Consider the following 25,633-nt stretch of genomic DNA (forward strand, 5'->3'; position numbering starts at 1 on the left):
CTTATTGGAAATCTAGAAATAAACTATAACAAGGAGGGTAGAGTAGCCAAAAATTTACTGAAGTATTAGTTGCGCCGCTTCGACATATTTTTCTCAAGTAAAAGAAAACAGTAACCAAACAACAAAATACTCAAGAGTGAAAAAGTATTGGGTAAGAAGGCTACTCGTGTACTGAATAACTAATCACAACATCTGATTTAATATTTTATAATATGTAATTTAGCAGACAAAAAGTAAAGTTATGTACAATTCTGCCCTTTTAAAGACTAAAACATTTATGTAAAAAAAAACAGAATTCCAAAATAAATTCAGCAGAAGAAACACTTTTCTCTCCTTTTTTGGGGCTGAAAAAAAATGTTCAAAACTGCTAAAGTGTGCGGCGGAGACTGAAACCAGAATGTCAACCTCTGCTCTAGTTCAGCCCAAAGGTGTTTAGGTAAGGTAGAGATCAGGACTACTACCCCCAACTTTACACCTGCAGCCTTGATAGTGATAGGAAACCTGAATACATTGATTAGGTGGTGGGCGAATACAGTATATGTTAGAGCAGTGCAAAGTATATCCACTGACAATATCTACGTTGTATTTTACGTTTACTTGACCTTCAAATGACTGAATGAGATCAGCAGATAGAAAATCACATTAAAATGACAAAAAAAAAGTCTCACTATAACGCGAACTGTGTCTCTTTGGCCGCATTTTTGCTTAAAACAAGTCTGTTTATTGAATTTAGTTGTTCACAGTGGACATAGTAGGCATAAATATCATTGAATAGAAGCAATACTTCTTAATAATATTACTCAAATAAAAACTAAAAGTACAGTACATTACAAAACTACTCCTATGAGTACATGCTGTTCACAGTTTACTCAAGTAAATGTAACTGAGTAGATGTAAACCTAGCCACTACTCACCCTTGTATTCTGTGTGTTAAGACAGAAAAGTCAAATCCCTCTTTTTGGAAACCAACCTCAGTAGACCAAGAGTTTAAAAATCAACATTTGGGTTGATGTGGTTAATTAAAAAAAAAACCTTTAATCATCTTTATCTTCCATGCAGGATAAAATCATCCTGATTCCTCCGTTCCCAAGCCAGTACTGAACTCTCTGATGTCGAGGTTAGTAGCATCCAGAAACTTACTGACGGCGATTTTCTCATTGTGCAACATCTGATGGTGAATTAAAAAGTTAATGTTGTGTAAATGTAAATCTGAGGGAATTAAATGCATTTGCATAAGATCAAAAAACCTAAGTCCTGTCATGTCTTCGGTGATATGCATCTGTTTTCTAGAGTATGCATGTATTGTGACAAGGGTGCAAAATGCCTTGTGTTCACCTGTGTCACGAGCGCGACGTCACCCTGTTTCTTTTCTTGTTTCCATATCTGAGGATCAACTAAACACCTGGAGACAAAAGGTTAAAGTGCTTTGAGTGCACCCAAGAGGTTAAATAATTACTGGCTGAATATTCAGGAAGCAGTTCAGGCTGCCATCAGTTGGAGCCCACTTAAAGAATTTTGTTGGCCGATGTCAGCAAATCTTTATCCATGCAGACAGAGCACTTGAATTCATGGCATGAGAATAATTAATATTTTGTCATTTGAGGCTATCAAATGGTCTGACTTGTGTTGACGCATGCATATCATAGTATTTATGGGGAGTTGTAAGATTCATGTGGCAGAATTTTCAAAATGTCCGGAAAAGCTATTGCTTAGCTTGCATTAGTTTGAAAAAAAAGTCCTTCTATGCCACAGATGCAATCAGTTTTTCTCCCCCTCTTCTCTATTTAGCCTTGCTAGTTAGCCGCCGCGCTAAGCTCACTGCGCTGCACTGATCGCCTCCTTTCTTGTTGCTCCTCGGCTTGCATTCTATGCAAGGTTAATAAACATGGATGTACTGGGGGCATTTAACTAATGACACTGAGCATATTTGAATTTTAAAGATTTTGCATGTAAAGTCACCTATATGATCACAGTTTGCTTTGATCAAAGGATTGAAGTGTTAGTGGCACACCTGTTTTATCTAAGTAAAGATCATTATACAGGGGTGTTGCTTACACTGTCAGGCAAACCATGAATTTCTAAACAAGTTAAGGATATGCTCAAAATGGAGCTTAGCACTTGCATTTGTTTTTTTAAACGCTAATGAGAAAACTGACAGTTTTTCTCTTCTCTTTTTTTTTTTTTTTTTTAAGGATTGGTTTCATTTCTCCAAGGGCCTTATTAAGGAAGGATTTAATGCCAACTTCAGTGAGCGAGCCTGCCCGGTGCGCGAGTACCAACCCGTCTCGCGGTCTGACAGCAACAGCTCTGACAGCTCCGGCCTTACCACCACCACCGATCAAACCGACTGCTCTATCGCCATCGCAGAGAACGAACCGGAGGACACGTCGGCTCCTTTGTACACCACCGTGATCCCCTCTGAAGAGGGGCAGCAGGTTTCTGTGTAAACGCCCGGAGGCAGAATCTGTCAAAGTTAAACAAGCCTCAATTTTTTTTTTTACTGGCAGATCTACTGGATTAGTGCAGAATATAAAAAATAAAGGTGTTGAGAACATTAAAAACGATTAGAAATCAGTAAGGCAAATTAGGAATGAAGGGTATAGATCAAAAGACAGGGCTGTAACCTTCGCTGCCTCTACCATCAGGAGCCTGCTCCGAACTCCCATCTTCAAAAGAGCGCAAAACCCATCTGTTTTAAAATTGCTTTTAAAGGAGACATATTATGCAAACCCCAGTTTTGCTTTTTAAATACATTTACTTGTACATACATGTACTGTACATTTAACCTCTAGTAATGCCGAAAATATGAATGTAGTCTCTCCAGGTACTGTGTAGCTATCTTTATATTCATTTTGGGTCATATTCTTCAAGCCGTTCGTTTTTTTTCTGTTTTCTATCACATTTTTATTTTTTATTTTTTCCCAGTGTCCTGTCTAGCGATGTGGCAATAAAATTGATGTCTTAATGCCAACAATAGAGCTCGACAGATTTTACTTTCACAAGTGGAGCAATCAACTTTCGCCATAGTGCTCCGCTTGATTTATGCATAGTTTTATTGTGACATTGTTTTGTTTTGAACTATTCATAGTATTTGCTGCGCAACTGATTAACAAGTTACAACAAAGTTTTATATTTGACTCTCGTCGTTGTTTTTTTGACTGGTCCTGCTGGTCTTCATTAATAAAACTGCTCCACGACTCTGTATTTCAACATTTATATGGTGTACTGTGTGAATGCAAATTTGGTATGGTATAAATAATGGTTGTGACTCAAGAGAAGAAAGTGAAGGTCACAGTATACCCACCCCAAGTATCTAGACTGGAGCTTGAACACAGCCAAACAAAATAACTTGATTTAAAATAAAGCTCCAGACAAATATGTTCCTGAGAGTATCCTCTTCATGTATATAAATGACAAAGTACTCAACAAAATGCAATATCTAAAAAACATACAAGAAGAGAATAACAGACCGGAGATGGAACAACTTCCAACTTTGTCCAACATTTGAACTTGTATAAAGAACGCCAGGTGGTACATGTCTTTTGCTACGATGAGACGGCTGACTTTAGCTTTTGCCTTATTAGCAAATGTCTGTTGCACTGGTTTCATCATGTGCTGAGATAAATAGAAATAAAACAAAACAAGACATGGTCTATTATTTACATTTAACATATAATCCAACATTGTTTAAAAAAACCCTCAAAAGAACTTGAACTTTGAAGTTTTAGCCTTGGGACTTGACTTGACAGTTACCTGTCCTGACTTGAGACTTGACTGACTTGAGGATAAAGACTTGAGACTTACAAAACAATGACTTGGACCTTTGACCTCTGGATTCATCACTGGCTCTGTTATTAACCGAGCAGCCTTGACTATGTTATTTTGCCTAAATAATTGTTAGCAGCTGTTATAGGCCGATGGCCTCGCGGACCCCATATTGGTCATGCGCTGTCAGTATTGTAAAATCACCACTGCATCACTCCAAACCTCGGCTCTTGCAGATGTTTCTCTCTGAATGTTATGGTAATATTCTGTTTATGTTATGTTACTCATATGACCTTGTTAAATCTTTTGAAACTAATGTCTACTTTCAGTGGTCATATCCTTAATCTGGGATGATTGTTGGTGACCCAGATTTGTTATGTCTGCTGTTGTCTTTCTATCTTTCTTTTCTTTTCTTATACAATAAAGGTTCCTAATGTCAAGAGCAATGTTTGGTGTTTCATAATATTTCTCTTCGTTTTGCACAGAAGACAATAACAAATGCCCCACCACACAGTCTCTATAAGTATTTCAGCAGAAAATACCCCTAAAGGTATGGCAACAGCTACAATGGCATTGAGTAGTCAAGGCATATTCATGTGTTAGAGTGTATAGTCAAAGTACAGACCTCAGTCCATTTGACAATATGTAACAATCACTTTCAAATGGTTTTGCACCAATAATCTTTTGCAAAGATCCTGAGATGATTTTTTTTTTTCCTAATCTTTACTTTCTGCTTGTGTAAAACTTTGGTAAAGGGAAACCTTTTTATAGGCCATCAGTGAGGACAAAACCAGAATGTATTAACTGTCTGGCGCTGATCTGGAATATGATTGTTTTCTAGAAGGAAATATTTTAACTGTTTTCATGGCTTTCTGTGCCTTTTAACACCTCGTCTTCTTTGTGTTTAATACATATTCCCTGTATGACTATTCAGTTTGTTTATTTTGATGTTTAATAGATGTAAAATAGAAAGGATACACAATCACAATAGATCGATGTACTCAACATCTTTGTCTTTCATTTGGAAGAAAAGTGACGGCTGGGACATGCAGAGGCCAGAGTTTCTTTGCCCATTATTTTTGGAGACATCCTGTCCTTGCTTCCTCTTTCTCAAATTGTCTTCAACAGGATGCTGCAGAATTTCACGTATAGCTGATGAAGTAATTCATTCTTTGGAATCAGATGTGCTGACCAAGCAATTAAAAAAAAAGTTTTTTATCCCCCCCAAAAATAATGATAGTTCATTTAAAAGTCGAAAAGACATAACGCCAAGTTCTTTGTTTCTAAACGATATTTTGTTAAGATTCTACTTTGTTAATTGTATTAGTTATTAATATGTTCTTGTATATTCATGTGTCAGTATCTAACAGCAGCCAAAAGAGGAGGCGTCTCAGAAATATAGGGAGTTTACTGACTGGAAGAATTACGACATACAGTATACATTTGACTCAAGCAAACTAAACCCAGAGGTCATTCTGTTGCTGTTCAACAATGCTGAAACAGTTGCTTCCATTTCTCTTCCTCGTTGGGCAAATACTAGCCAACAAACTCCTGGTAAGAGCTTTTAATACCAACCTAAACAATATTCTAATCCAGGTATGATCCTAGACAACAGGTCTACCCCCATCTCTTTGGAAGATTCTTCTGTCAAGGAAGTAACCGAACCTGCAGGGGATAGAAAATGGACGAGACTTGGGAAAGAATCAAGCTAAACTAACATATATATCGAAACTACAGAAAAAATGATAAGACACGACCTAACAGAAACCGGATCTAACGGATACACAACTCTAATAACCTAATGTTGACAGAAGTGGGTAAAAGGAAATAAAAAATTAAATTAGAATCTGACAGCACAACTAAACTATTTTAAACCCAACTACTGACAGAAAGCTAAACGAGGATCTAAAGGGGAACAATAAACAGAGCAACATAAACACACTGCAGGACCCCAGGAAGCTAACCGAAGCCTGACTGGAATCATTCTGAGCTTAATTTTTCACTAAATTAAGCAGACAAAAGTTTGTCAAATTCAAAGAAAGGTTAGATCAGGGGATTGTAGGGTAGTAAAAAATATTTGTAAACTATTGCGTTATATTTGAATACAAAGGACCCAGAACTTTGGACTCAATTCGTGTTTGCCCTTGTGTTTGTTAATGTGCGCAGCTGAGGAAGGGCAGTGAAGTTTACACAACTCGATCCATTTATGAAAGACTTTTGAGTTGACTTGGACATTCACACTGTTGTGCCAGTTTTAGACGTGACAGAAAGCGGGCATCAAATTCGGGACGTAACGGACTACGTTACCCATGATGCAATGTGGTCAAAATGGCCACCAACTCCCATCACGCAACACGGCAAAATGGCCGCCCGGATCAAGATAAGGTTGCTATGGTGATGGCTATAAAAGCCGATCACCCACGACAATCTCCCTTCTTCCCTGGCTGTTAGCCAACCCGAGAAGACACAGCTGATTCCGTTGGGTGATTCCACGCCACGTGTTTCGATTCCTCGCTGGACCGAGATTTTTCGACGGCAACGGTTATTCCCTGCTTTATAACAGGAGGTCGACTAAATAAGTACTTTTAAATTCCCTCTGATCAAAAGACTGAGAGACGCCGCATCTCCCAGTGATCGAAGAGGACCCCGCTTTGTCTGGCCAACAAAGCGACTGACTGAACCCGGAGGAAGAAACGAAGGAGCTTTTTCCCCGTCCTGCTGCAGCCTGCGGAAAACTGCGCAAAGTAACGGTGGTTTTCCCCTTTTATTTCTGTTTCACCAACAGGGTGTTTAGAAGTGCCTGGGCAGGCGGTAGAACTTTGTAGGTGTTGGTTAATGCTTTTATTCCACGACGAAGTTGGAATTATTTTGCTGAACATTTTCTTTGTATGTGCATGCATTTTACAATTGATTTTGCTGTTTGATTTGTGATTCATCAATAACCCCGCCGTGGGTTACCGTTTATTTCTTTTCATCTTTTTCCCTGCTTTCCCCCCTCTCTCTTTTTCGCGTCTCTTATCAGTTTAATTTCTTTGTCCGAGCTCAAGTCGCGGGCTTTGCTTTAAACTCCCAGTTAGCTGCGCCCCCTCTCGAAGAGAGGCATTAATCCCTATCCAGCGTAAGCGTGGTTACGTCATTAGGACCTCCCTCATACGTCATCGTAGCAGCCATCTTGGGAGGGTGACGTGTATCTGAACTGTAGGGAGCTTAGCTGAACTAGCTTTTGGTAAGACATCAAAGCGTCCAGTGAGATTCCCGAAGCTGTTCTGTCTGTCAATGCTGATACTCAAATGCCGGTGTTTCGAGGGCGGTGTTAAACACTGTGAGTTAAGTTAAGATCTGCTAACCGCTCATTTTTAATCCATTGTTTATTTTGTTTTGTTCTTTATTTCCACATATATATTTTGCATGTTTTTAGTTTAGTAATGAGTAAGAATTCCAAAGTTGTTTGAATCAGAGAATTACTGTAACAGGGAATTGCTTTTGGTTCAATAAAACCACGACTGCGGAATAGACATTGTTTTGTGTTCAGTCCAATTCACAGTTACATGGTTATTCAGAAATCAGAGCTAACCTCCTTTGGAGTTAACATCTGATATTAATACAGAGACAATATCATTGGATGGTGATAAGGAATAAGGATTTAAACTCTAATTGCAGTTACATTGGGGTTCTCACAGCCTGCTGGATAAACCTGGTCGGTTAACAGTCCGACCTGATCATTTATTCCAGCATAAATGAGTTCATAACAGCAAGTTAACTAATGCATTAGTGGTATAAATACTTATAAGCTTATAGCTAACATCACCACCATTTGAACTATATTGGTTATAGCGAAATTTTGAGTTGAATGATTTATTATTTAAATTATAATACCAAATTATAATTAATAATAATAATAAGCATATTCAACCAGCTTATGGCATAACAACACCAATGACTCGTGAATTCACCTAGGCTTATTTTCTCATTTTTATTTATTCATTTTTACACTATAATTCCTCTTAAATCAAATGAATGGCTTAAGACTCAAAAGTTAAAGATCAGGAATTGGGCTCAACTTGAGACTTGAGTTGACTTGACGTGTCCAGCTTTATGATCACCATCAAGCAGTCCTGAATGATTTTGATTCATATGTGTGTTCAGCTCTGTCTCAGAGAGCTTTAACTATATTGTATGTATTTACCCCTGCTTCATATTAGCGTGTGCTTTCTGGTGGTGTGTGAGGAATAATGCAATTTTACATACTAGATATTGTAAATCGATTGGGAATCAATAGATATAAGAGGGGTATGCATAATGTGTTTAATTCTGTTTTATTTTCATAGCTAAGAATATTTATGGTTATGTTCATCACGTTCACCAAACTGTTAAATCTGTGGTTTATGACAGATGTGGAGTGTCTGGTGGTTCACCTGGAACATGTTCGCTGTGTCTGGAACCTGCAGGGGACTCCAGATGTCAACTACACCTTTTCCAGCAGGTTTGTATCTGCTGACGATAGGATAGGTCACTCAAATTGGAAAAATAAAAATAAAAATGTGTGATGTGAATTTTTATTTAATCCACTTTAATCTGATATCCCAGAATAAAATCTCGTGCAACCAGTTGCCTTCAGATGCCAACAAGTCAGAAACGACCCAAATCTGCTCTTACATGAAATAAAACTTAGTGGTAAAAAAAATTAGCATTCAAAGTCACTGCCGCCATCGTCACTTTTTGGCAACTGGAAAACGGTGGTTTTGACAAATTAGAGCTTTAGGTTAGTATGTCAAAGACACGATTACTGTCAATCATTAAAAATCTGTGAGAATAAAAACAATAACTTTGAAAATCTTTTTTTTGGTAAGTGGGCAAAAGGCATTTTGGTTTAAAGCAACCAGAAATTTTGTTGTTTATTGTTTGCATACTGGGCTCTAAATTCAAATATGCTGTTTTATGATTTTAGGTTATGCAACAGCAATGCAGTTATAAACATTATGACATGAAATACCCTGTTTTAAAGAGTATGTGGTCCAATATTTTAATTGCAACACATACCCCAGTAGCAAATAGTCACACCCTTGATTATCTTTTTATAAAGTCTATATAGTGTATATAGTTTACCAGAAAGGTTCTATTTATTATTATGTGTAATCTGGTTTAGTAACAGCACATCTGTACACAGGTTCTCTGGTGAGAGAGAAAGTAGCTGTGCTGACTACCTGACTGAGAGTGGAACAAATATTGGATGTAGGCGTCCCTACACCATAGCCCAGAGATTCAAAACATTTTACACTAAACTGACACACGGCGACCAGAAGTATCCGAAGGAACTTGACCTAAAAGGAAAAGGTATGTAGTATAATAACTGTCTGACAAACAGAGGCAGGTCAGTTTCATCCAAATAACTTGTATGTATAAAATAAATTCCTGTTTCCATCTTTTATGTAATAAATGCGTGAAATTGTCACTTAATGTCTGTGTTTTCACCAGTGAAATTAAACCCACCAACCAACGTGACTGTAAAGAATGGATCCGACTTCAACCTGTGGTTTTACTGGAACCAGACTAAACCAAATTGTGTAGAGAGTCAAGTACGAGTTAGAATGAACAACAACAAATGGGAGGTGAGTGATTGATATTTCTTTTTAATATATATATATATATATATATATATATATATATATATATATATATATATATATATATATATATATATATATATATACATAAATAAATGTTTTAACATGCAGTCTCACCAGCTGTTTTTCTGTCATAGCCTTCATCGGTGTATAATGCGCAGCATTACTGCCTAAACCTGCCCTCCAGCAGTGCCAGATATGAGCTGCAGGTGAGGAGCAGAATAGAGTCTTCCTGTGGAGAATCTGAATTTTGGAGCGACTGGAGCGAGCCTGCAGTCTGGGGATCCAATAACACCACATGTAAGGCTGGAGGATACATGATGAGAACTGAGTATAGGCACATTCTGAAGCATGTGTTTAGATTGAAACTGATGAGATCACTGATGAAAAACTGATGAAATCAAAAACGACTGAAGATTGCTCTTGACTTGGACTTTGAAAGCAATGATGTGTGAATTTAATTAGGCATGAGCCATTTGATGTGAAAAAATTGACATATTACACCAAACTATAACTTCCATCTGTTTCTGTGTCAAAAAATTAGTTTTACTGATGGCATGATGTTGACTTTATTGTAGGATGTATAGTCTTGATTGCAAATTTAATGAGTGCATAAGAAAAATAAAGTTTTTCCTTTTTACAATTGCCTTAGTCCACTCATCGGAGGTTATGAAGAGCTCATTTATCTGTTTAAATTCCTCATCTCGTGCATGAGGCTTGTTTGATGTTGGTCATTAAGGATCCAACTGGTTGTGTCTTCAGGTTTGACTAGTGCTATTGGTGGTTTTAAAACAAGAATCATTGTGTTTTCTTAGCGAAACTATATATGTACATTGTTGAAGTCATTTAACTATTTCATCCATTTGTTTTGTCATGATCAATGGTGAATTTATAACATGTAGAACATGGCTAGAAATCCTGAATATAATCATTTGTGTCTCATTTAGTTTCCACCATATGGTCTGTATTTTCCCTGTATACCATATTAGCTCTTATTTCTCGCTGTTCATAAGAAATAACACAGTTTTCTTGCAGTTAAAAAAATATTAATTGACTGAGATCCAAACGATAACCCAGAAATGGGTTTACCTCTGGCTTATATTTGTAACTATCCATATTTGCCTCTAAATTCATCATGAACCTGTTCAATCTGTGGTTTATGACAGATGTGGAGTGTCTGGTGATTCACCTGGAACATGTTCGCTGTGTCTGGAACCTGCAGGGGACTCCAGATGTCAACTACACCTTTTCCAGCAGGTTTGTATCTAGTACATATTAAAGAATAAAAAATAATAATACAACTGAATTCATAGTTTGACTTTGCAAACAAGAATCGGCCAAAAGAGTAAATCTTTTTTTAGAAGCAGTCAGAAATGTTGTTAAACATTTGCACAAGTTTGCATTTAGTCCTTTTTTTAATTATGGCAGCCTAAAATAAAACACTTCCCTTCGGTAGCCACGTAATTGCTATGTAGTCAGTCTTCTTGCAATTTAAATACACCACCCCACATGGTGAAACCAGGTGAGGGCAGCATCATGCTGTGGGAAAGCTATTCTTTATCCGCTGGTCAGAGATGGCAGGGAATTGGACGGAGCTGCAGAGTAATCCTGGAAGACAAGGGTTAGGTAGTCTTAAGATTCAATACTGACACTTCAAGTGAAATGTAATTATTGTTAAAATATTTTACTAATAGGGGTATTATCTCTTAGTAATCACCCTGATCAATTTTAAGGACTAATTTACTAATAAACAAAGCATAAGAAAAGCAACCGTTTAAAGAGCAAATTTGCAGAGAACTCAGAATATTTAGAGTATTATAAGCTAAGTACTAAAAGTATATTTCAATGTCTCTTTCTCTCTAGAAATTGAGCACAAAGATTTAATGCCGGATTGACTTCGGTCCAAAATCAGACATAGAATATAGTCAGAAAGTATGATAAACTAAAGTATCATTTTGCAACCAAATGATAATGAAGTTGGTCAGGCTTGAGGGATTGGGCCATCTCCTAATTGTTTCTTTGTCTGCCAGTCCATCATTCTCTGGCTTTCTGCCAGAATCAGAGAGTCGTACTTGTACTTGTGTCACATTGTGCCATCAAGGTCAGAACAGAATCTACTTTTTCAATCTACTTGTGTAGGTTTTCAGGGTAAGACACTTAGAAGACATGAAATAACAACTTCTGGCTAGAAGCAATGGTCTGATTCAAGGTCCGGATATGTCAGTCTAAGAAGAGACAAACCAAAAAATGTATTCATTGCAAAAGCTTACTGCTCGATCTGTCTATAAAAGTGTGTTCATCATCATTTTGAGGTGCATCTTAGCTTGCCAGAGACAGGACATCCTCTATACGTTAAAACTACAGTCTACTAGTTAAAGTTAAGTTGTTTCAAAGCATAAGCACAGATCCAACCTTTAACCTGCAGCCATTATTTTATTTTGCCAATTAAATTAAAAAGTGTGCATTTGATGTTCAGGACATTCAGGAGGGGGAGTGGCGGCCTAGTGGTTAGCGCATTGCACTTGTGTCCCAGAGGTTCTGGGTTCAACTTCCACAGACTGCCACTCTGGGTCTCTGAGCAAGATCCTTAACCCCCGGCTGGCGCCGCACAGTGGCAGCCCACTGTTCCCCAAGGGGATGGGTTAAATGCAGAGAACAAATTTAGTTGGAATGTATGTTGCAATGACAATAAAGATGATTATTATTATACACCATTAATGTAGGTTTAATTCCTGAGTATTGCAGTTTAACTCAAAGCTGCTGATAGTGACTGCACAGATTACTGTTGAAAACACACACACACGCACATATATATATATATATATATATATATATATATATATATATAGAGAGAGAGGGAGAGAGAGGGAGAGAGAGAGAGAGGAGAGAGAGAGAGGAGAGAGAGAGAGAGAGAGAGAGAGAGAGAGAGAGAGAGAGAGAGAGAGATTTTTTTTTTTTTTTTTTTTGATTTTTAAAACAACTTTATTTTCCGTTCATTTCCAAACAATCATTTGATCATGACATATTTATACATCCTTACTCCTCAGAGTAAATAAATAAATGAATAAATAAATACTTAATTCACATGAGCACATCTCCAAACTGCAGTGTGTGGTTTTCCACCCAACATAACACCTGATTAAAACACCAAACCTGCTGGAATGAGTCCAGATCTCCTGCTGCTTTGTAATAATTAAAATCAATAAGGAGTCTGGACTTCATCATATTTGTACACACAGTGACAGGTTCAACAGTAAAACCATCCTCCACCTTCCTCCTCCGGCTAAAATACACCGCCATCTTGGCCTGCCCTAAAACAAAGTTTAAAAGCTGGCACTTGTTCTTGTGCTGGCGTGTGTATTTAAAACCTAGAATAAATAACTGCTTGGTAAAAACCTCTCCACATTTGGTGAAAACAGATTGTAAAAACAGAAACAAGGGTTAAAAGACGAAGACACTCATAAAAACAGTGAAACACGGTTTCTCTTTTGTCGCAGTAGGGACACTTGCCTTCTACTGCTGGGTTTATAGTGGACACAAAAGAGTTCACTGCAATAACCCCATGGAGGACTCTCCAATGGATGTCTGCATGTCTTTTAGAGAGTGGAGGTTTGTAGAAGGACCTCCACTCAGGTCTGACTGCAGGAGCCAGCTGCAGATATCTCCTCCATGGCGTGTCAGGTCTCTTGTCTAGTTTTTTCTGGTTAATTGCTTTCACCAATATTCGGTAAAATGTTTTTCCTGTGGTACCATCCAGTGGTGCGAGGTGTGTATATTCCATTAAAATCCCAGAGCAGTCTTTAAAATCCGGTGTGCCAGGGAAATGGCAGGAAAAGGATGGTCATCAGTCACTGTTTGATTGGAAGCGGAGTTTAGAAGCAGGCGTTCGTGTCCTGTGAGTCTCTGTTTCCAGTGTTCTGTGAGTTTCTGTGTGACCCTCACTGACGTCAGTCCCAGCCGGGCAGCGAGTCCAGAGGGATCGTCCATCCGGGGTCCAGTCAGCGCCACCACCTGCCCCAGAGTAACAATCCCCGCAGTCTGCAGTCTTGTAGACAGACTCTGACCTGCCCAACTGGGAAGGTCCAGACGGGTCCCCCAAAGGACCGGCTCCTGGAGGATCCAGTACAGGGAGTCCACCTGCCCCCTCCTCTCTTTCCTCAGCAGGTTCCACACTCTAAAAACACTTTTATAAAAAGCAGGCAGAGTAGATGTGCTCATGTTCGGTACGTTCATTAAAAACAAATTAAAATCCTGACCCAGGCCTTTAAAACCCTGCAGAATGCAGCGGGACAAGGGTCTCCACAGAGTATCCTTTGGTCCGGTCAGTAGTCTCTGGATAAACTGGAGGCGGAAAGCTGCGCCCCTGCTGGCCAGATGGACCAGGCCCTGCCCCCCCTCCTCTTTAGGTAAAAACAGGACACCCTGTGGGACCCAGTGCAACTTGTCCCAAATGAAATCAACTAAAACTGACTGAACTTTTGACAGGAGAGTAACTGGAGGATCAACACAAGCCAGCCGGTGCCACAAGGAGGATGAGACCAGGTTATTGGCTATTAAGGTTCGGCCTCTGTAGGACATTTTTGGGAGTAGCCACCTCCACTTCCCCAGCCGACCTTTGACCTGCTCCAGGACAAGGTCCCAGTTTTTATTTGTGTAGTTCTCATCCCCCAGAAAGACTCCAAGATATTTGAAACCTCCTTTTTTCCACTGTAGGCCACCGGGCAGCCTGAGCCAGCCCCCCAGCTCCCCTCCCGCCATCAGAGCCTCGCTTTTACCCCAGTTCACTCTGGCAGATGAGATAAAACCAAAATCCTTCACAGTGTCAGCTAAAATGTCAATATCTCGTTGTGAATTAACTAAAACAACGAGATCATCAGCGTACACAGACAGTTTAAAAGACACGGGACACTGGGGGAAAACCACACCTGTAAGTGTAGCTCTAAGTTTGTGGAGCAGAGGCTCGATGGCTACCGAATATAGCATCCCAGAGAGAGAGCAGCCCTGCCTTACCCCTCTCTGGATCCCAAATGGTGCACTCAGCCCACCGTTAATTTTCAGAACACTCGCAATGTCACTATAGAGAGCTCGGACCATGGCTATGAAACCATGGTTGAACCCAAAAGCAGCGAGAGTCTGCCACAAGTACTGGTGTTCAACCCGGTCAAAAGCCTTTTCTTGGTCTATTGAAATCAGACCAACCTCTATGCCCAATGAACTGGAGAGCTCCAAAATGTCTCGAATTAAAGTGACGTTGTCACTGATGAGCCTGCCGGGCACACAGTAGGTCTGGTCAGGGTGAATGATGGACGCCATCACCTCCCTTAGTCTAAGGGCCAGAGCTTTGGACAGGATCTTATAATCCGTGCACAGCAATGAGACCGGCCTCCAGTTCTTCAGCTCCTGCAGGTCTCCCTTTTTAGGCAGCAGGGTTATTGCCGCCCTCCTGCAGCTCAGGGGCAGTCTGCCGGTCTTTAGGCCTTCACTGATCACCTCTAGTAAATCTGGTCCTATTATAGACCAGAAAGACTTGTAAAAGTCAGCAGGAAGGCCGTCCATACCTGGAGCTCTGCCGCTCTGCAGGCTCATGGTGGCAGTGTGGAGCTCCTGCAGCGTCACCTCTGCTGCCAGCTTGCTGTTGTCAGCCTCACTGACCTGAGGGAGACCGCTGAGGAAGCTGCTGTGCACATCTGGATCATGGGTCCACTCACTCTTATACAGGTCTCCATAAAACTCGGCAGCACACTTCCTGATCTCAGATGAGTCTGAGACTTCGGAGCCGCTACCAGTTCGTAAAGAATGGATGGTTTTCCTTTGTCCATTTTTCCGCTCCAGCCCAAAGAAGAAGCGCGATGGGGCGTCCATCTGTGTAATATTCATAAACCTAGACCTGACCAGCGCCCCCTGTGCTGAGATGCCCAACAGGTTGGCTATGGCCGATTTTTTTTGACTTGAGGGAATCTAATAGCCCTCGATTTGCTGTAGAGTCTGCTAAAGCCTGCAGCTCCACCACCTGCGTCTCCAGATCTTTCATGGACCGAGTTAAGTTTGTAGTGACACCGCGAGTGAACTGCTGGCAGAGCTGTTTTATCTGTGTTTTACCAAAATCCCACCACTGTTGTATGTTGGTAAAGGCAGGCCTGCTCTCTCTGTGGGATTCCCAAAAAAGCTTAAAAGCAGTTCTAAAAGCCTGGTCATTTAAAAGGCCCGTGTTAAAATGCCAATAAGCGCTCTTTAAACGGGTGTTTTTGATAAAAACACGACAAGAGACCAAAAAATGGTCACTACAACCCACAGGCTGAATAAAACACCTCTTAAAATATTCAAGTGGTGTTTTAAAACAATAAAAGCGGTCCAGTCTGGCCAGAGATAGAACCCCCTCCCTGCTGTGGCTCCAGGTGTACTGTCTCTGCTGACTGTTAAAAACCCTCCACACATCACTCAGCTCATGGTTCCCCATCAGCTGTCTGAGTGTGTGAGATGAAGGAGGATGTGGTTCAGGATGGTTCCTGTCTAGGGTTGGATTTTCTGTGCAGTTAAAATCACCCCCCAAAAACATAAAACCATCATCCTCACAGTTCTTGACACAGTCGCTTAGATTGTTTAAAAAAGCTACCCTGTCCACCGCATTAGTGGGAGAATAGACATTTAAAAACACAAGTTCCACATTTTCAAAGACAGCTTTAACTTTCAATAAAGAACCTGGAACGACTTCATCAGCAGTAATAGAAAAAGGTACAAAACCCTGAGCAAATAAAATCCCCACTCCTCCACTCAGACTGGACCTGTGACTTAAAACCACCTCCCCTTTAAAAGCCCTTTTCCAGTCACTTTCATTGTCTGTAGTGCTGTGAGTTTCCTGAACAAACATGACATCGATTCTTTTTGTCTCCATCAGTTTAAAAAGAGCAGCTCTTTTAAGATCAGACCTGGCCCCGTTCAGGTTTAAGGTACTGATATTGAAGTCACACATGGATAAAAAAAGAATAACAGTAAGAGGAGCAGTAAAAGGTAGAAAACATCTAAAACTCATCTTCATCGTTGACGATTTGAGCTTTTACCTTCAGTAAGAGTTTTTTCAGTCTGTATATTTCCTGATCTGTTAAAACCTCCTCCCCACTGCTCTTCCTGGTGAGAGGCCTGGCTGACCTGATAAACAGCTGAAGGTCTGGGAAGAAATCCCCTACGTTAGGCAGCCTGGAGCCTTTAGTCTGTTCTAGGAAACTTTTTATTTTCTCAGGAGAATATCTACACTGAGAGTCCTCCTGAGTCAGGGGAAAGTCACTCTCTGACTCTGTGGACATCCGGACACTTATTTTCTTTGTTTTGCTGTTCTTTTTTTCCTGCTTCAAAATGTTTTCTTTTCTGAGACATTTTGAGGAGATCGTCATCAGACATATCCTCCTCCATAATTTCTTGAAACATGTCACTCTGCTCGCCTGTCATGGCTTCACTTTTTGCCTCGGCACATACTACCGGAACCGGGTCCCCCGCAACCACAGGGACCGGCGCCGCGGGAGGATCATCCGCGACGGGCGCCCCCACCGGAGCAGGAGAACCCGGCCTCCCGGCAGCCACTGGGGTGCCCCACACTGTTACCGGGGCAGGAGCTGCATCCGCGGGCGGATCCCCCCCCGGAGCTACCGCAGCAGCACCGGGCGGATCTCCCACCGGAGCTACCGCAGCAGCACCGGGCGGATCCCCCCCCCCGCAGCTACCGCAGCAGCACCGGGCGGATCCCCCCCCGGAGCCACCGCAGCAGCACCGGGCGGATCCCCCCCCGGAGCTACCGCAGCAGCACCGGGCGGATCCCCCCCCGGAGCCGCCCGCCGCGCTCCGCCACCTTCCGGGCAGGAGCGGATCAGGTGCCCCTCCGCCCCACAACCAAAACATTTCATTGTTTCTGAGGAAATATAAACCACATAATTAAATCTATCAATTTTAAACGAGAAAGACAGGCTCAGATCAGTCTTTCTCTCCTTCAGGATCATGTACACCTGTCTTCTATGACACACAACATGTTTCAGTTTAGGAGATTTACACCCCAAAGAAACCATCGTAATCGGCGACACAAGTTGTCCATATCTAGATAGCTCCTTCCCCCAGCAATTCATTTTTAATGAACGGGGGGGCGTTAGAAATCATTATCTTTGTGGCTGGGTTAACGAGAGGGGAGACGGGAGTGAAGGTATCTTTGATCACCACTCCCCTCTCCACCACCTCACCAACCTTAGCCGTGCTGTCTAAAAACATAACAATGGCCCCGTTCATGCGTGAGGCAGACCTCACACAGTCACACCCAACCACCTCTCCCACAGCCAGCCCGGCCTCCTCCACCGAGCACTGCACCGCGGGGAAAAGCTTGATCGCATGTCTGCGAGTCAGCTTCTCAAACTCCGCAGGTACAGCCTCCATCACCGGCATTGTGCCCCAGAGCACGCTGCCCTCACAAACAATTCCCCACACACGCACACACACACACTCACAACCACATAAAAAGAAACAACCCTTTCAACAGAAAATAATAAAGTAACAACTTACAAACACACACAGCGGGGAAAAAAAAAGAAATAGTTTTCTCAAAAACTACGAAAAGTTGAAACAAACCAGCAAATCACTCTTAGCTCCTCACTCACACGCCATCACTCACAGAGAGAGAGAGAGAGAGAGAGAGAGAGAGAGAGAGAGAACGAGAGAACACCAGTTAACTTACTTGGATTTATTATTAACGAATTGGACAGAATTCATTATGAGTGTAATTTGATTAAGTAACAGCACATCTGTACACAGGTTCTCTGGTGAGAGAGAAAGTAGCTGTGCTGACTACCTGACTGAGAGTGGAACAAATATTGGATGTAGGCGTCCCTACACCATAGCCCAGAGATTCGAAACATTTTACACTAAACTGACACACGGCGACCAGAAGTATCCGAAGGAACTTGACCTAAAAGGAAAAGGTATGTAGTATAATAACTGTCTGACAAACAGAGGCAGGTCAGTTTCATCCAAATAACTTGTATGTATAAAATAAATTCCTGTTTCCATCTTTTATGTAATAAATGCGTGAAATTGTCACTTAATGTCTGTGTTTTCACCAGTGAAATTAAACCCACCAACCAACGTGACTGTAAAGAATGGATCCGACTTCAACCTGTGGTTTTACTGGAACCAGACTAAACCAAATTGTGTAGAGAGTCAAGTACGAGTTAGAATGAACAACAACAAATGGGAGGTGAGTGATTGATATTTCTTTTTAATATATATATATATATATATATATATATATATATATATATATATATATATATATATACATAAATAAATGTTTTAACATGCAGTCTCACCAGCTGTTTTTCTGTCATAGCCTTCATCGGTGTATAATGCGCAGCATTACTGCCTAAACCTGCCCTCCAGCAGTGCCAGATATGAGCTGCAGGTGAGGAGCAGAATAGAGTCTTCCTGTGGAGAATCTGAATTTTGGAGCGACTGGAGCGAGCCTGCAGTCTGGGGATTCAATAACACCACATGTAAGGCTGGAGGATACATGATGAAAACTGAGTATAGGCACATTCTGAAAGAATTAGTGTTAACGCAGCGTTATACCTTTCCCCTCCTCTATGACACAAATATAAAAGACGCGGCGATGCCAGTGTGGACAGCAGTGCTGTACGTGTTGGGCGCCATGACCCTCGTCCTTCTGGTCATGATTTTACTGCACAATAAACGGTTGGTACTATCATGATTATGGAATCAGTCTATTGCCCAGCTTAATTAGTCTTCTGTCCTGGACATCACTCTAAAATCACTATTTGCTAAATGCTAGAATAATGATTACATTACTAGTCAATTTTGTATTATTTTACTTAAAATCATTAACTTACCTTCATTAGGAATAATATGCCATTAAAAATTAAGATAATAATGTCATAGCTTGGGAATCTTCTGATAGGTTAATTAACAAGCTTTAAAAAAAAATGGGGCATACCAATGGTAGTATGTTAAGGCAATGCCTCAAATAGACTGCCGTTCTTGGGACATTTTGGAAAAAACAAAACAAAAATAAGGCAAAGTACTCGATATATAAAAAAGTAGTTCATTGTCGGGTTAAATTTGTTTGTACAAATTTATGCAGGAACACCATGGGAGTGTCGAGCCACCAAACTGGCTCTGTGTTCAGGAGAGTAACGTGTTTTGCTCTGAAACGTGTCCATCAGCCCTAGCACAAAAGCAAATAACTAGGGGGCGTCTTGCAGATGCTGGAAAATGGATTCAGGGAATTTAACATAATCTTTGAAAAATACAGTTTGAAGCTTTGGGCAGGATACACAAAACATCAACTCTAAGTAATGCCGTTTGGAACGCACTTTTAGCAAATTTTAGGTAACTCTAGGGAGGACAGGGCATCATCAATCACTTTTTGGTTTGTCTGGAAAAATACCAAGGGGAAATATGACGCAGTGTAATTTTGCTTTTAGTTCAGCATATTCATTACAGTTAAGATGAGATACTGGAGGCTACAGAGGCTAATGGAAACAACAGATAAACCATGGACACTGGAGACTCAGAGGCTGACATACTTAGATTGGGCAGAATGATGGATTAGGGGTAAATGGCCCAGCTTGGTCATGTCTACATTATAGTATGATGTTCTCCACTAATGTGATGCAAAGAACACTGATATAATGTGCACGCCCTTGTATGGGTGTACACAATTGGTCCTACTAAATGCTTGTGTGAGTAGTGAACGGAACTCTCTCTCGCGTCCGGAAATCTGCCCATCTCGCACTGTTTTGTGTATGAGAGTCCAGTAGTGAAGTTGTTTTGTAGCTTTGGAGGCGAGGGTGTCAGAATTGGAGACCCGGCTCCGTGCTGTTGAAAAACCAGCTGATAGCCGCTCTTTTGCTAGCGCGGAGCCGCATAGAGTAACTTCACGTAGCGAACCTAAAGCAGTTAGGTAACCAGGCTGGCTGGGTGACAGTTCATAGGAAGCATAGCTCTAGATTACAGACCCCAGATCACCACCAACCCATCTGCGTTTCTAATAAATTTTCCCCTCTGAGCGACAGTCTCGCCGAGGAGCCGACCTTAATTATTGGTAGCTCCATAATGAGAAATGTGGCACTAAAGAAACCAAGGACCATAGTTAAATGCCTACCAGGGGCCAGAACAGGCGACATAGAATCCTACCTAAAACTACTGGCTAAGGATAAGCGTAAATACCGCAAAATTGTTATTCACGCTGGCGGTAATGACACCCGGTCACGCCGATCAGAGGTCACCAAAGTTGCTGTTGCTTCGGTTTGTGAGTTTGCTAAAACTATGTCGGACTCTGTAATTTTCTCTGGTCCCCTGCCTGATCTGACCAGTGATGACATGTTTAGCCACATGTCATCATTCAACCGCTGGTTGTCTAGGTGGTGTCCAGAAAACGACGTGGGCTACATTGATACCTGGAGAACTTTCTGGGGAAAACCTGGTCTGATCCGGAGAGACGGCATCCATCCTACTTTGGATGGTGCAGCTCTTCTTTCTAGGAATCTGGCCGGATTTATTAGTTCTCCTAAACGCTGACAACCCAGGGTCCAGACCAGGAAGCAGAGCCGTAGTTTAACACACCTCTCTGCAGCTTCTGTACTGTTACCCACCCATTATCCTATTGAGACGGTGTCTTTCCCACGGCCAAAACTTAACAGATCAAAAACTGATCTAAAAGGAACAAATCATAAAAATCTAATGCAAATCCATACGGATCACTTTGAACCAAAAAAATAAAATAATTAAATGTGGTCTATTAAATATAAGGTCTCTCCCTCCGAAGACTTTGTTAGTTAATGAATTGATTTCTGATAATCAGATTGATTTGTTTTGTCTCACAGAAACCTGGCTACAAGAGGACTACGTTAGTATAAATGAGTCAACCCCCTCCAGTTATTCAAATTTCCACATTCCCAGATCTGTGGGAAGAGGAGGAGGAGTGGCAACTATCTTTCAGTCTGATTTATTAATTAGTCCCAGGCCAACTAATAATTACAGTTCTTTTGAACATTTAACCCTCAGTTTCCCTCATCCAAACTGCAAAGCAATAAAACCTCTTCTGTTTGTTGTTTTGTATCGTCCACCAGGCCCTTACACTCAGTTTTTGGATGAGTTGTCAGATTTCTTATCTGATTTGGTGTTAAATACTGATAAGGTTATTATAGTGGGTGATTTTAACATCCATGTTGACACTGAATGTGATAACCTTAGTGTAGCCTTTAAAACTATCCTAGATTCAATTGGTTTTGCTCAAAATGTGCATGAACCGACTGCACTCTCGGCTCCATACTTTAGACCTTGTTCTGACATATGGCATTGATTGTGAAGAATTAACAGTATTCTCTCACAACCCTGTCCTGTCTGATCATTTTTTAATAACATTTGAGTTTAATCTAACTGAGTTCTCCACCCCCAAAAGAGGGTTCCATTATAGTAGATTTTTATCGGATAATGCTGTATCAAAACTTAAAGAGTCTGTCCCCTTTTTAATATCCTCAGTATTGCAGAAATGCCCTGTAGATGGCAGCATTGCTGTTTCTTCCCATTCACAAATCGATACCTTTGCTAACAATGTGACTTCCTCATTGCGTTATGCATTAGACAATGTAGCTCCCTTGAAAAAGAAGGTGATTATTCGCAGGAGGCTGGCTCCTTGGTTTAATTCAGAGCTGCGTTCCTTGAAGCACAATGTTAGGAAATTGGAGAAAAAATGGCGCTCTACACACCAAGAGGAATCCTACCTAATCTGGAGGGACAGACTATTGTTGTATAACAAGACCCTCCGCAGAGTTAGAGCAGCATATTTTTCATCATTAATTGAAGAGAATAAAAATAATCCTAGATTTCTCTTTAGTACAGTTGCCAAACTTACCCAGAGCCACAGCTCTGTTGATCCATCCATTCCCTTAGCTCTTAGTAGTAATGATTTTATGGGATTCTTCATAAATAAAATTGATGCCATTAAAAATAAAATAATTGGCATCCTCCCAAACATGATTACCTCGTCCTCAGTAAGTGAGGCAGCATTGGAGGAATCCTTAGAACCTGCGCAGTGTTTGAACTGTTTAGAAGCAGTAGAGCTTTCTGAGCTATCTAAAATTTTAGCTTCATCTAAACCTTCTACCTGTATGTTAGACCCAATCCCAACCAAGTTGTTTAAGGACATATTCCCTTTGATCAGTGGCACTATTTTAGACATGATTAATCTATCCTTAGTAAATGGATATGTACCACAGGTTTTGAAAGTAGCTGTTATTAAACCTTTACTTAAGAAACCTTCTCTTGATCAAGATGAGTTAGTAAATTACAGACCTATATCTAACCTTCTTTTCTTATCTAAAATTCTTGAGAAAGTAGTTGCTAATCAACTTTGTGAACATTTACAAAGTAATGACCTACTTGAGGAGTTTCAGTCAGGCTTCAGAGCTCATCATAGCACTGAAACAGCTCTGGTGAAGGTCACTAATGATATTCTCATGGCCTCAGATAATGGACTTGTGTCTATACTTGTCCTGTTAGATATCAGTGCTGCGTTTGATACAGTTGATCACAATATTCTCCTACAAAGACTTGAACATACTGTAGGGATTAAGGGAAAAGCATTAGGCTGGTTTAAATCTTATCTGTCAGACAGATTCCAATTTGTTCATGTTAATAATAAATCTTCCTCAAACTCTAGGGTCAGTACCACAGGGTTCAGTCCTTGGACCAATTCTCTTTACTATATATATGCTTCCGATAGGCAAAATTATCAGACAGCATGGGATTAATTTCCACTGTTATGCTGATGATACTCAGCTATATTTATCCATAAATCCTGATGAATCCAATCAATTACTTCGACTGCAGTCATGTCTTGATGACATCAAAAGCTGGATGACTTTAAATTTCCTGCATCTAAATTCTGACAAGACCGAAGTTGTAATCTTTGGGCCAGAGTCCTCAAAAAATAAACTTCTTAATCAATCACTTAATCTGGGTGGCATTAACCTGGCCTCTGGTAATAAAGTAAAAAATCTTGGTGTTATTTTTGACCAAGACATGTCATTTAAATCCCATATTAAACAGGTTTCCAGAGTTTCCTTTTTTCACCTCCGGAATATCGCCAAAATTAGAAATATTCTGTCCAGGAGTGATGCTGAAAAACTGGTCCATGCATTTGTTACTTCAAGGCTGGACTATTGTAATTCTATACTATCAGGAAGTCCACAAAATGCAGTTCAAAGCCTTCAGCTGATCCAAAATGCTGCAGCAAGAGTTCTGATGAAAATCAACAAGAGGGATCATATTTCTCCAATTTTAGCTTCCCTTCATTGGCTTCCTGTTAAATCAAGAATAGAATTTAAAATTCTTCTTCTAACGTATAAAGCCCTTAATAATCAAACTCCATCATATATCAGAGCTCTGATTACCCCGTATGTTCCTAACAGAGCACTTCGCTCTCAGACTGCAGGTCTGCTGGTGGTTCCTAGAGTCTCTAAAAGTAGAATGGGAGGCAGATCCTTTAGCTATCAGGCTCCTCTCCTGTGGAACCAACTCCCAGTTTTGGTCCGTGAGGCAGACACCCTGTCTACTTTTAAGACTAGGCTTAAAACTTTTCTTTTTGACAAAAATTATAACTAGTGGCTCATGTTACTCTCAGCTACCTTTATAGTTTTACTGCTATAGGCTTAGGCTACTGGAGTATATCAGGATCTAATTTTCTCACTCTATTGAGTTCTACTGTTCTTCAATTATGCATTATGTGTTGTCATTTCTGCTTTAACTTTCTGTTCTCTCTCTTTTCTCTTCATAGTAGGTACACCTGGTCTGGCGTTCTGTTAACTGTGACACCATCCAGAGAAGACGGCTCACCCGCTACTACCATCTAATGTAGAACAGATTACTAGATCAATGTGTGCTTCTGTGCTTTTTTGTTTCTCTTGTTGTGTCTCTGTTCTGTCTTCTGTAACCCCAGTCGGTCGAGGCAGATGACCGTTCATACTGAGCCCAGTTCTGCCGGAGGTTTTTCCTTCCCGTTAATGGGTGGTTTTTCTTCCCACTGTCGCTTCATGCTTGCTCAGTATGAGGGATTGCAGCAAAGCCATGTACAATGCAGATGACTCTTCCTGTGGCTCTACGCTTCCCCAGGAGTGAATGCTGCTTGTCGGGACTTTGATGCAATCAACTGGTTTCCTTATATAGGACATTTTTGACCAATCTGTATAATCTGACCCAATCTGTATAATATGATTGAACTTGATTTTGTAAAGTGCCTTGAGATGACATGTTTCATGATTTGGCGCTATATAAATAAAATTGAATTGAATTGAATTGAATTAAAATCCCTCTGCCTTTTTTAAGTAAATATGTTAAAGTATAGTTTCTGTTTCAAGAGTATTTCTATTACTACAGAAGTCACTGAAGTCTACAACTGGAGAACACCACATATTTCAGGAAAAGAACCTGGCGGGACTTTCAGAGAATGTTTCAATGACCTGCTGTTAGTTTTCCTCGTAAAGTATAAAAAGCGTATTGTACTGCTTGCTAAATACTGTATTTGAATATTAATAATTAAATACAAATCTGTCTACAGACCACATGGATACACTATTTGAGACACTTTTAAACTGATTATTTACTCACTATTAGCAATTTATCATGCAACAAGAAAAGAAAAATGTGTTGTAACTACACATATCTATCAATCGGCTACTTATTATCTATGATGAGTGTGGGATCATGTCTCCATTATTCTGATATTAAACCAAAACACAAAAAGGTCATTCATGTCTGATTTACATTTCCGTTATGTCGATTCATCTAGCTGTTATTTTCCATTGATATTTATTATTTCATTCTTTAAGATTTAGTCATAATCATTATTCCTTTATTTAGTAATTGGCTTCCTACGCACTTTACTGTTGGATTTTAGCCGTTGAAGTTCTGCAGTAAAAAATAAAATAAAATAAATACAGTAAGGAAGAGTATATCATACACAATAACTGACTAATACCCAAAAGGGAAATGTAACAATGTGTTACAACTTACCCCACAGTGGTTAATTCAGTTAAGTTAACATTTGATTGATACAATATAGTTTTGATTCTTAATATTCTGCTAATTTCAATACACAAGACAGTTATAAATATCACGCAAGACCTTTTGTTCACAGTGAAAGAAAAACTGAGCTCACTATAGCAGAAAAAAAAATTCCATAAAAAAATTATATT

General features: G+C 40.3%; 1 protein-coding gene across 1 annotated transcript in view; it reads left to right on the forward strand.

Moving 5' to 3' along the window:
- The window catches only part of LOC118564529 (cytokine receptor common subunit gamma-like), a 42,383-nt gene that overhangs the window by 12,808 nt on the left and 3,942 nt on the right, over window positions 1-25,633 (forward strand). The window contains exons 4-10 of the mRNA XM_036142904.1: window positions 9,241-9,374; window positions 9,527-9,689; window positions 10,556-10,646; window positions 18,177-18,343; window positions 18,485-18,618; window positions 18,751-18,913; window positions 19,022-19,112. Of these exons, the coding sequence (XP_035998797.1) occupies window positions 9,241-9,374; window positions 9,527-9,689; window positions 10,556-10,646; window positions 18,177-18,343; window positions 18,485-18,618; window positions 18,751-18,913; window positions 19,022-19,112 (943 nt within the window). The remainder of the gene's footprint in view (window positions 1-9,240; window positions 9,375-9,526; window positions 9,690-10,555; window positions 10,647-18,176; window positions 18,344-18,484; window positions 18,619-18,750; window positions 18,914-19,021; window positions 19,113-25,633) is intronic.

The sequence above is a fragment of the Fundulus heteroclitus genome, chromosome 11, assembly GCF_011125445.2.
Source record: "Fundulus heteroclitus isolate FHET01 chromosome 11, MU-UCD_Fhet_4.1, whole genome shotgun sequence".
NCBI classification, from domain to species: domain Eukaryota; kingdom Metazoa; phylum Chordata; class Actinopteri; order Cyprinodontiformes; family Fundulidae; genus Fundulus; species Fundulus heteroclitus.